We start from the raw sequence: 12280 nt of genomic DNA on the forward strand, positions 1-12280 counted from the left end.
TTGCTCAGTGTTGTTTGTGAGTATGACACTGATTATCTGCGGAGTGGAACTTGCAGTAAAGACACAATAGCTCATGCTATGTGCTGTGTGCTGAGCGGCTCTGTGGTAAGGTATAACTAGTAAGCTGTGATGCTCTGTTCCTTCGGGAACAATGGGCTGGGTAATTCTGTGCATAGGCGGCTGTGACACTACAGGGGACACGTGGTGGACATAGGGACTAATGTGTGCCTGTTGCTAACCTGTACAGAGACAGCAGGGCCCACAGCAGCCAAGGGGGAATGTTTGTGTTGCCAGTAACTAGTGGTGTCAGGGAAGTGAGCCCAGGCAGGTACAGACAAGGCTCCCTCATGCTAAGGGCAGGTGGTAGCGAGGTGCTTCACAAACATGGGTACCCCTGGTCAGCATCACAGAGACCTGCTCCTCCCACAATTCCTCCCACCATCCCAGGAGGCTCTCTCTGTTCCCCCCAACCCCTCACACCGGCATGGGGCACTAACTCCCCCAAACATCCCCCCAAACTGGGAGACCCTTTCCTCCCCCAGCCCCTCAAACCTGCCCCTGCACCTATTCCCCTCTCTCAATCTCTCACACCAAGCCGGGGCACTCGCTCTCCTTCCCAAGCCTCATGCCACACTAGGAGAGCCGCTCCATTCCCTCCATATCAGCCTGGGGGAATTTTTACCTAGGGAAAATGACCTGTCCCTTAGTGAAGTGGAATATTCCTTGGGAGCTCTTGTGAAAACACTGTAGCAAGTCTCTGGGTATAGGGGGAGGTTCAGGGAATCACATAGAGGGGGATACATAACAGTCAGACCAGTCTCTGCCCAGCCTGCTTATTAGTGCCTTTCTGGGGTTGGGTTCTCCGGGATGTTCTTTCCCCATGTAGAACACCCCACTCTCTCAGTACTAAAGAGGATGCATAGCCATTACATGCGAGGAACGATCATCTCCCCCTATCCCCCACCCCAGGATAGCTGGGTAAATAACTGGTCTCTTTAGTCATCTACCAATTCCAAAAAAATCAATTTCAAAATCTTTCCACAAATCAAAAAGGAAAAAAAAAAATCACTTGATGTCAAACTAAGCATTTTGTCTGACCCAAAATGAAACATTTAACTTTGGTTTGGGCTTCTTTTTTTTTTAACATTTAAAAAAATAAAATGGAAGGAAACATCTCATGGAAACAGCATGTTTCAAATCAAAAGAAATGCTTTGGTCAGAAAATGTTGAAACATTTGGAGTTTTGGGGGATTTTTTGGGAATGCAGGAAAAGTTTGTGAAACATGTTGGTCAAATCAAATCTACGAGAATTCTTTGAGGGGGTCAACAAACATGTGGGCAAGGGGGATCCAGTGGATATAGTGTATTTAGATTTTCAGAAAGCCTTTGACAAGGTCCCTCACCAAAGACTCTTATGCAAAGTAAGCTGTCATGGGGTAAGAGGGAAGGTCCTCTCATGGATTGGTAACTGGTTAAAAGATAGGAAACAAAGGGTAGGAATGAATGCTCAATTTTCAGAACGGAGGGAGGTAAATAGTGGTGTCACCTAGGGGTCTATACAGGGCCCAGGGCTGTTCAACATGTTCAGAAATGATCTGGAAAAAGGTGTAAAAGGTGAGGTGGTAAAATTTGCAGATGATACAAAACTACTCAAGATAGTTGAGTCCCAGGCAAACTGCGAAGAGCTACAGAAGGATCTCACAAAACTGGGTGACTGGGCAACAAAATGGCAGGTGAAATTCAATATTGATAAATACAAAGTAATGCACATTGGAAAAAGTAATCCCAACTATACATATACAATGATGGGTTCTAAATTAGCTGTTACCGCTCAAGAAAGAGATCTCGGAGTCATTGTGGATAGTTCTGTGAAATCATCCACTCAGTGTCCAGCGGCAGTCAAAAAAGCGAATAGAATGTTGGGAATCATCAAGAAAGGGATAAATAATAAGACAGAAAATATCATATTGCCTCTATATAAATCCATGGTACGCCCACACCTTGAATAATGCACGCAGATGTGGTCACCCCATCTCAAAAAAGACATATTGGAACTGGAAAAGGTTCAGAAAAGGGCAACAAAAATGATTAGGGGTATAGAACAGCTTCCATATGAGGAGAGATTAATAAGACTGGGACTTTTCATCTTGGAAAAGAGGCGACTAAGGGGGGATATGATAGAGGTCTACAAAATCATGAGTGGTATAGAGAAAGTAAATAAGGAAGTGTTATTTACTCCTTCACATAATACAAGAGCAAGGGGCCACCAAATGAAATTAATAGGTAGCAGGTTTAAAACAAACACAAGAAAGTATTTTTTCACACAATACACTGTCAATCTCTGGAACTCCTTGCCAGAGGGTGTTGTGAAGACCAATACTATACCGGGGTTCAAAGGGGAGCTAGATAGATTCATGGAAGATAGGTCCATCAGTGGCTGGATTGGCAGGAATGGTGTCTTGATGATAACCTGTCTGTTCATTCCCTTTGGGGCACCTGCCATTGGCCACTGTCAGAGGACAGGATATGGGCTTGATGGACCTTTGGTCTGACCCAGTATGGTTGTTCTTATGTCATATTTTTCAACAACAAAGTATAAGTGGAGAAATTCCCCCAGCTCTATGTCAGGGCATGCTGGGGTGGTTTTTAATGTAACGTGAGGAACAAACCCCATGAAAATGACGTGGCCCTTAGGATACATTATCTTTATAACACGAACAGTCTTGGTTTGCGCAGGAGCTCAGAGTCAGGAGGATGGAGAGCACTGAGTGCAGTCTGCAGCATCCATGGGAGACCCTCTCCTTTCCTGTCTCAGCTGGCCAAGCCTTCCCTTGGCAGAACAGGGGTAGTTGGTGTTTCGCTTACACGTCCTTGACCACAACTATCATTGATCGGCTTTGGGTGTCCTTCTTTTTCACCTCTGCCCAGATGTCGGAGAGGTCCTGGATGAATTGCTGGATCTGGGGTGGAGAAGAGAGATGGCAGGGCTGGAGGTTTAGGACTGCTTGGAATGGCTTTTGCAGCATGAATGGCAAGTGTTTGGCTGCTCTGAAAGGCACATTTCCCATGGCTTTAAATTGGGCTGCAGAGAAGGAGGACTGGACATTTGCATCCCCAGCTTAGAGCAGGTGGAATGGCTCTTTGGGGGCCAGTCCTTGAGGGCAGGAAACCAGCTAATGAAAGCGTGGAGCAATGGCCCAGATACACAAGGAATTTGTAGCCAGTTCAGTCACTCGCCGTCCCAATTCATCCAGCCTTGTGCCTCCCGAAATAGACCCTCCCTCCCCTGCACCAGCCCCTCTCTGGGGCGAGAGGGGCAAGGGTCAACTCAGACTCCATGCTCATTTATTGCTGGTGTTCCCCCCCTTCTGCTTTGCCATTGGCACCCCAGCTGTGTCCTAGAGAGTCCCCTCCAGGATGGGGTGAGGTGCCTGATACATTGTTGTCTCCTAGCCCTCTCCTGTGTAGAGCACAGGCCCCTCCTGCAGCCGGGGCAGGTGCTGCTGTCCTTCTCTGAGCCCGGGGTGAGGGGTGGGTGTCAGCCTGGCTGTACCATGTCCAGCTGCTTGTGGGTGTCCTCCACAGGCACGCTCAAGGTCTCCTTCAGTTGCTTGCTCACACTCTGGAAGAGGTTCAGGGTGGCCATCTTGATGGTGCCCAGCATGAGGGTTTTCTTGGCAGCTGTGTTCTGGATGTGGGCCCAGCGAGACTCCTGTGGCGAGAGGAGAGGACAGCAGAAAGCATGGACATACGCTGCTCAGCAGAGAGGCTGGCGAAGCACTGGAGATGCCAATTTGATAGCGGCCCATATGCCACCTGGGCAGTACCCACCCTCGCCCTGGACACTACACAGTATCAGTCTGTCCGTTCACTTCCATTCACATCTGGAAAAGGCTCGGCTCGGCTTGGGATCATGAGTCATAGCCAGTGATCATCATTAAGGGAATTCAGCAGGGTAGTGGCAAGTTCCCAGAATGCACCTGCACAAGCAGGTCAGAGTTCAGAGCAGCTGGTTTGGGGAGCTAAGTCTAGTGAGCATGGTGCAGAGGGAAGATGTATGGACCATCCGGAAGCACTGGAAAGGGCTGGAGAAACCTGAAAAATACCCTGCTAAAGAGGCAGCAGATTGCAATGTCGCTGGGAAAGAAAAACAATCCACACCAGCAGCAGCAGCCAGTGTGCCTTCATCAGGGACTGTTCAAAGAGGTAATGGTACAAATCTAACAGCACTAGAAATGGGGAAAGAACTTGAATCAAACAATAAGACAGGATGCATCACGTTTGGAAGGTTTTCTTCACTTCTGTTGTGAGTTTAAACAAAAGCTTGGATTGCAGAGCACAATTCTGCGGCCACTTCTAAAACAGGGAATTATGCAGCTATTTACGCAGGCGTGTCATCCCGTCATTCACAGGACCCTGGCTACCAACCACAAACTGGGAGGACCATAACAATTAACTGTAGGTGTCTGAAGGGTATAAATAGAAAAGAGGGAGCAGAAAGGGGTGAATCAAGGGGTATAATTTGGAATCATGGATTACAACTGGTCAAAGAAAAGACTGAACACATGCAAAACCATATCCATGCTGAGGTTTCTGAGCCCTGGGATCCTCATCTAAGGGACTGGTGAAAGCCCCAAGACTTGAGGCTTTTACAGCTACATCAGACAAAGCCACGGAGGCCTTACTGTGGGGAACAATCCAGCCCTGGCCCTGGTAGGGGATAGATTGGATATGACCAAATAGGTCTCTCATATCCCAGCAGTCTGGTCTAAATTAGAAAAAATGCCCCCACGTCATGCCACTGCTTTACTGACTAAGCAACATGTGCTTAACATGACGTGTAGGCGGAGTCTCACTGGCCCACGATTCAGTACTCCGATGAATCAGGGCCTTATGCTGGGTTACGCCTCTCTTAAATCAGTCTAGCTTAGGTCACCATGCAGAACCAACGCAGGCAAGACTAAAATCATGGCAAGAGCAGCAGCATTTGAGGTTTGCCCTGGTGTAGACGGGCTGATTTGAAATCGACCTAGTGGAACTTTCCTGCTATGCACAGGGCAAACGTCTATGATTCTGTGACCCACCAGCACCCTGAAACCCAGGGTCTGTCCTTGCCCAGTGCAGTCACAGATTGAACCCTGGGCTGACCCATTGGGTCGGGGTGAGGCACCCACCCAGCAAACAGGGTGGCAGTATCGTGCTGCCTTGCCAGCCTCCTGTCCCACCACTGCCCAGCAAGCTGGAGGAGTTCCCCTGCGTCTGAGGGGAGGAAGAGGGCTGCCTCGGGGTGCATGTATGGGAACCCGCCTTACCCAGACAATGACATCGCTGCGGGCGTGGTCGAAGCGCATCTGCAGGCGCGCCAGCTCGTTGTTGTGCTGCAGGATCTCGTCGTCCTTCTCCTCGGTGTAGTGCGACAGGCGCACCTTCGCCTGCTCAATCATCTCCAGACCCTCCTGTGCCGACTGCATGAGATCTTGGTGCATGCCCACCAGCGTCTTGTACCGGCCAATGACTTCCCGTATCTCCTCAAACTGCAGCACAGCACACTGGGCATTACTGCCCCATAGCGCAGCACGGTGCACGGGAGCCTATCACACTGCCACTTGGTGGCACCAAGACCCAGCTCAGGCAAGGAAGAAAGGACATCCCATCCCCTCTAACTGGGGAGAATAGCATATCTGCCCCAGAGTATCCTTATCACACCAGCGCATCTCCTGTGTCCTAACTTTGTTATCACCCCATCCCAGGAAAATATCACACCTCTCCCAGCCTGAGTATCCCACGCATACATGGGATGGCCCTGCTCATCCCAGCCTCATCCTCTGTTCCCTTGGCCAGGCCCCTGGGGTCCCACCTCCACTTTGCTAAAACCTTCAGCCCCTTCCCCAGGTCCCTCCCACACGGCCCTGCTCCCTACTCCAGGTCCTTTCTAGCATGAGGGAAACCCATCTCAGCTCCTCTATGCTCTCTGCACTAACCCAGCTGCAGGGAACCCTGGGCCCTCATCTCCCCCTGAGACTTTTGCCCCTGCCTATGGTCCCATCTCAGCTCCCCATCTCAGCGCATGGGAGCCCCTAGCATCCCCGCTCACCTCCGACATCTCGACCACCTTCTCCAGGTACTTGTTGAAGATGGAGTACTGCTGCAGCTTGTTGAAGAGCCGCTGATGCTCCTGTTTTAGGACTGCCATGTCCAGCTTGGCCTTTGCCAGCTCCTTCACCCTCTGTTTCTTCAGCTCTTTCTCCTTGTTGGCTTTCTTCAGGGCTCGAATTCGCTTTTGGTCATTTTCCTAGCAATCCCCCCACCACCACCCCAGAAAGAAAACCCAAGACAAGAGATGTGGGAGGTTAGCAATGTGACTGCATCAAAAGAAGATGCCTCCTCTCCAGCCCCGTGCCCCTCCAACATCAGCAGTATTTGGAAGAGGAGAGAGACTATGGCGGGTTGGAGAAGAGGAGGGGAGAAGAAGCCTGGATGAGCCATGATCACGCTAATGGACAACAATGGAGCTAGACAGTCACCAGCAGCGGGGATGGGGTCCCATAGCTTCCACAGCCATTGGCACCTGGTCCTAAGGAGGGCTGCAGAGAACATCCTGCTACCAGCACTGAGGGAAGATGTTGGCTGAGGCTTTGGGATGGATGCCACCTAAGCTGGGCATGACAAAGCTGGTCTTGAAGGCTTGTGGCAACCCACTCCTAGCCAACCCCTCCCGAGAATGTCTCTGGCTGTGATACAGAGTGGAGGCGGGAGGGGCCCTGCTGGATAAAGTCGTGGCTACTGCCTTGAAACATCAATTCCTCTTCTATGCTGAGAAGATAGTCAAGAAGTCACGGGTGTGTGAGATGTATCATGGAGAAGCCATCTACACATAATGGGAAAAGGCGGCTGCATTGCAGCTAGGGGTATGTGCTGGTGTGTCATGGAGAAGCCCTCTACCCATAATGAGAACAGGCAGCTGTGTTATAGCTCTGGGGTGTGTGCAGGTGTACCACAGAGGAGACGACGCGTTCACATGTAATGGAAACAGGCAGCTATGTTACAGCTCATGGGTGTGTGTGGGTGTACCATAGAGGAGCCCCTCATATGGAATGGGAACAGGCGGTTGTGTTACAGCTCAGGGGCATGTTATGTGAGTGCCGCAGGACTGGCTGTACCTGTATGAACTGCTCAAATTTCTTTATATAAGCCTTCAGCTGAATCTCCTTGGCCCTGAGCTCCTCCCATCGGTTATTCAGGGCCTCCATCCTCGTCCGGAAAGCCTACAGGGATCGTGGAGAAAGGCCAAAGGTGAGCCAGCTACTCTGATCCAGTGAGCCCCCCTTCCAGTGCCAATAGTCGGTGCTCCCACACCCTGACCCTCCAAAGCAGGGCCAAAGGGACAGATTTGGTGCTGTGCCTCTCAGGGGGTGCCTGAGGAGACTGGACCCAGCAGAAGATGGAGGGCACAGAGCAGGGTGTGCATGGCTCTGAAGAAGCCCAGCTGGTAGCTGGTGCTGTGGATCATAATAGTCACGGCAAGGGTCCGTCACGAATGCCTCTCTCACCTCCTTCTGAGCCTCCATAGCCCTGTGCACCAGCGTGGCCTCTTTCTTCTTCTCCAGCAGCCGAATGGACGGTGATGGGGATTGTTCTTCCGGCGCTGGGAATTTCCTGCCGCAAAGATACAAAAGCGTTCCCCGCCTGTAACTGAGCCTGTGAGCTCAGTGCTGCCTGCCCATCGCAAGGGAGACGGCCTCGCCATTCGCTTGGCTTGTGCCTTGGAGGCTCTGAGCTACTTAGGCAGGGCTGGGGTGACATGGCAGAGCGCCACGTGTGGATGAAACCCAGGGCCCCATGAGCACGGAGACTGAATTCTACTCATGCCGGGAGGGGAGGGGAAAGGTGGAGGGAGGGCAAGGGAAGGTGGGAGAGGGAGAGATGGTGGAGACACAAGACGGCAGGAGGGATATTGTGGAAGGACTGGAAGTAGGGGGGAAAGAGAGAAGGAGGTGGGTGTACGGGGCAGAGGAGGGTGGAATTGTGGAAGGCCATAGAAGTGGGGGGGAGGGAGAGCAGGAGGATGGGAGGGGGAGGAGGAGGGGAGCGTGTTACTCACATCAGCAGCTTCAGGAGCTTCTGCCCATACTGCATGCGGAAATACTCTGACAGGTCCTCCTCCTCCATGGTGGCCATTGTGTCTGCTCCCCTGGCGAGCCCTGCTCTGGCCCCACCTATACAGGCTCTCCCTGGGGCCCAGCTCAGCTGCCGTATGTGGGAGTTAGCGGGCTGGAGTGGGATGCACCCACAGTCCCTGAGCGCCTCCCTCCTGCTCTTCCCAAGGCCCTCTCTTCCCCTCCCTCCTTGTCGGAGCCCCCAGCAGACAGAGGCTTGGTGGCTGGCTCCACGTTCCGTTGGAATCCATGGAACCCCAGCAGCCAGGGTTGAACAATGCCAGGTGGTTACTTAGCAACCTTAATGCCCCTGTCCCTTAAGGGGAAATTTGTTCCCATCTGGCTGGGCTGCAGGGAGCCACCCCCCGAGTCCTCAGCTCCACTGCTGCATCCTCCCCTTTTCTTCCATGTCCCCTTAGGGAAAGGAGGAATCGGATGAGCCTCACAGGAGGTCTGTGTCAGCAGGGCTGAAAGCCCAGTGCATAGCCTGTGCACCTTCTGCTGGCCCCCATGCACCGCGTCGCTAAGCCTGTTGAGCTGGCAGTGGCCATGACATGAGAAAAGGGAGGAAGAGGGAAAGCTGTCAAGGGTTTAGCCATAACATACATGGTTGTTTTGTAAAGACGGAGCATTATTGCTGCCAGGGTTTGTGGGATGGCAGGGGGTTCCCTCACCCTGCACAGGTGACATTTCTCCAGGGTCACCACTCTCTGTGCCCTTTGCAACCATTGCAGTATTCCCAGCAGGAAAGGCAGCTCCTGTGTGTAGGCAGATGTGTCTAGGAGGAGGTGAGCATCAGATCGGTGTAAAATTACATGTGGGTATGTGTAATGTTAGTCACAGTTACAAGCAGTAGCACCGCAGTCTTTTAGCTCTGCAGGTTCCCAGTTCAACCTGTGTTGGCCAACATGGGGGCAATCACACACACACAGTAGATCTAAGATATTTACTCAAAACAAAACACAGAGAAGCTCTGTGAAGACTCATGCTGTGATAAATAATAATATCCCAATGACATCTGAGCCATGCAAATGGAGCATTCCCCTCCCTGACCAGAGACCTGGCTGGCTTTCATCCCCAGTTTTGTACCTTCTGAGACAGACCCTTTTGTTTTCTGATTGGCTGAGCTTTACCCTGCCAGAGTGGAGACGTGCCTGGCAGAGCACAGATGAGATCCCTCGCTTAGGAGAATTTTTCCCCACTTTACTATCCAGATTCACAACCTGAGGGTTCTGCTGAAGCCACAGCTGCTTCAGGATGCTCCAAGAGTGGCACTGCCCAAAGCTGCTGCTTATCATTTATGCTAGGCCAGGAGGTTGTGCCCTTTTTCTTACTGATTCAGGGACCTTGCCCTAGTGATCAGACCTGTGTCACCTCCAGACTGAATTACTGCAATGTGCTGTACACGGAGTTATGTCTCAAGACCACTGAGAGACTGCAGTGGACACGGAACATGGCAACCAGCTGCTTGGAGAACCTCACAGGAAGCATATGACTCTAGTGCCCTGGGGTCTGCACCTCTGCCTGGCTGGGTGTGGCTGCAGGTGAAGGTATTGTCTCTAACCTATGAAGTTATTTTCCAGTGGATCCTTTCAAACAGGTAGGTGCTCAGCAGCAAAGTGCTATGGCTCTGTGCTGATTAACAAACAAGGCTGATAAAAAAAAACTGTGTTGAAACCCTTTTTTCAGTGTGAAGTTGGGTTTCCAAGGAAAAGAATTTTTTCCTGGTAAGTGGCTGCTTTCCTTCAACATTTGTAATTGTTTGTCAGTGTCACAGGGGCCTGGTCCCTGTCGAAAGGGAAGTGGGATCAGCCCCTGTGATAAATGAAGCGGGGGTAGCTGAGCTCCACTTTATGAACACCCAGCCAGCCAGTTAGCTGTAAAATCCCTCTTGGTGTCTGTTCTCTGCTTGCTTTACCTGTAAAGGGTTAATAAGCCCACAGGTAAAAAAAAAAGGAGTGAGCACCTGACCAAAAGAGCCAATGGGAAGGCTAGAACATTTTAAAATTGGAAAAGAAGCTTTCCCTTTGTGTCTGTTGTGTTTCTGCGGGAAAGAGGGCAGCAGAAATGGTGTGTAAAGCTTTAAACGAGGTATGAAAAATCATCAGATCATACCTAGAATTACTTATTTGAAACCCCAAAAGTACATAAGTAAATTAGCAATGTTTAAATAGATGTGATCAGGTTTATTTCTTCATTTTGGCTTATTATTCTCCTCTGTGCTAACTCCAGATGCTTTTGTTTGCCTATAACCTTTAAGCTGAACCCCCAAGAAAGCTATTTTGGGTGCTTAATTTTTGGAATTGCTCTTTTAAAATCTAACAAAAGCCTAAGTTCCAGATGTATTTTCTTTTTCTTTGTTTTTAATAAAATTTACCTTTTTTAAGAACAGGATTGGATTTTTGGTGTCCTAAGAGATTTGTACATGTTGTTTGATTAGCTGGTAGCAACAGCTAATTTCCTTTATTTTCTTTCTCAGGTCTTCCTCAGAGGTGGGGGTGAAAAGGCTTGATGGTACCCCACAGGGAGGAATTCCCAAGTGCACCTTCCTGGGTCCAAGGGGGTTTTTGGCATTTGACTGGTGGCAGTGTTTACCAAGCCAAGGTCAGAGAAAAGCTGTAACCTTGGGAGTTTAATACAAGCCTGGAGTGGCCAGTATTAATTTTTAAAATCCTTGCAGTCCCCTACCTTCTGTACTCAAAGTGACAGAGTGGGGATTCAGCCTTGACAGCTCCTGTGATCAGCTCCTCTGGGAGCCAAGTCAGCCCAAAGGAGGAGGCACCAGTGGCTGATTAATGACCTATCTCTCTCAGCTGGGCAAGGGCAGCAAGGCGCTGAGGCAGAAGGTTGTCAGCGGGATACTGCCTGGACTAAGGGCTCAGGCACGGTTGTGCTGTAGGAGTTAAGCCTCAGATGGCCAGAACTGTTTAAAGATTTATTTTGATAAGAAGACACCAGGAAGAAAAGGGTATGGAGTCTCCTTCTCTTTGGGGATTAGAAAAGTATAAGTCTGAGGAAAGGCCAAGATGAATGACTGGTGGAAAAGACTCATGGGAGGCTGTTTCATGTTATTCCTTATGGGCTTTCTGTGAAACCATGGGCAGCATGAGGAGACAACCCTGCATCCCAGTAAAAGAGCACCAGGGAGGGTAGTACCTGAGCTGAAACAACTGCTCAAGTGGCGTGTGGTGGGACATCTGGTGCTGCAGACACACTGGTACAGAGGGTCTGTTATAGTCAGAAAACTGACAAGCAATTTTTTGGCAGCTTTTAGTGGGAATATATAATTTTTCAACTGTCAGGGTTTTGTTCTTTCAACAAAAACTCAATTTTTTCCACGGGGAACCCCTTCTCCTCCAGCAACATTTTCTGATTGGCTATTAAATAACCTCAAACTTGCCATTAGCCATTAACTTCTTCAAGGCTTATCTTGACATGTCCTTGCTGCGTGATTGCTGGCTTCTCTAGGAGTGTCTTTGTCTTAGGAGTCAGGCAGACCTCCTGGGGATCCAGCCTTTGTGTCTTTGTGGGGTGCAGGAGCCAGGTTAATTCTCTGTCTCTGCAGTTCAGGCTCAGGATAACCCTACTGGATTAGCTTTGTTTATGGCTGATATGTAAGCTGAGGTAAACCCCCATTCCTTCATCTCGGACACACCTGCTTATCACCTTTGCTTAGCCTAGGCGGTCTGGTCTTAAACCCATTCTAGTAACATCACATAGAGGGAATTCATAAGTCACACATACAGCTAACTCGTGCGCTTTGCAGTGATATTCACAGCCAGCGCATTCTTAGCTTTCATGCGATCCCTCACAAGGCATGGCTTGTACAAGCATTACTGCAGTAGTGTGTAGGGTGTGGATACAGGGGTGGGGGTGGTGAGCAGCTAATAGCATGCGTGGAGGTGGGGGGCCATACAGAGTCCAGCACCAGATGCAGGAGCTGGGTGGAGCAGCCCCCTCACCCCATATGAGTTACTGAGGCAGGAAAGCAGACCCACCAGCTGGGTTAAATCAGCTGTTGGCTGTGAACTGCTCCCCCAGTTGTTGCCACACCAAAGACCTTGTTGACCAAATGGCTTCCCCCCCTGTAAGGAATGGTAAGGTAAGCTGACTCATGAAGCTGT

The 12280-nt window shown here is 50.3% G+C and overlaps 1 protein-coding gene across 1 annotated transcript; it reads right to left on the reverse strand.

The window, feature by feature from the left end:
- Window positions 1-2861: 2861 nt before the first annotated feature.
- On the reverse strand, window positions 2862-8178 carry CCDC42 (coiled-coil domain containing 42). The gene is made up of 7 exons (XM_032801694.1): window positions 8102-8178; window positions 7551-7656; window positions 7161-7265; window positions 6095-6292; window positions 5313-5534; window positions 3554-3712; window positions 2862-2960 (listed from the first exon to the last, which is right to left on the reverse strand). The coding sequence occupies exons 1-7, from the start codon at window positions 8176-8178 to the stop codon at window positions 2862-2864; spliced, it is 966 nt and encodes a 321-aa protein (XP_032657585.1).
- Window positions 8179-12280: the final 4102 nt, after the last annotated feature.

This window comes from Chelonoidis abingdonii, chromosome 13 (assembly GCF_003597395.2).
Source record: "Chelonoidis abingdonii isolate Lonesome George chromosome 13, CheloAbing_2.0, whole genome shotgun sequence".
In the NCBI taxonomy this organism is placed as follows: domain Eukaryota; kingdom Metazoa; phylum Chordata; order Testudines; family Testudinidae; genus Chelonoidis; species Chelonoidis abingdonii.

Excerpts from the sequence above, each read along its gene's own strand:
- CCDC42 (XM_032801694.1), bottom strand. The coding sequence starts at position 8,178 with ATGGCCACCATGGAGGAGGAGGACCTGTCAGAGTATTTCCGCATGCAG. Across the intron at positions 7,657-8,101 it reads AAGCTCCTGAAGCTGCTGAT|GAAATTCCCAGCGCCGGAAG; the intron begins GTGAGTAACACG and ends TCTTTGCGGCAG. Across the intron at positions 2,961-3,553 it reads CCCACAAGCAGCTGGACATG|ATCCAGCAATTCATCCAGGA; the intron begins GTACAGCCAGGC and ends TCTCCACCCCAG.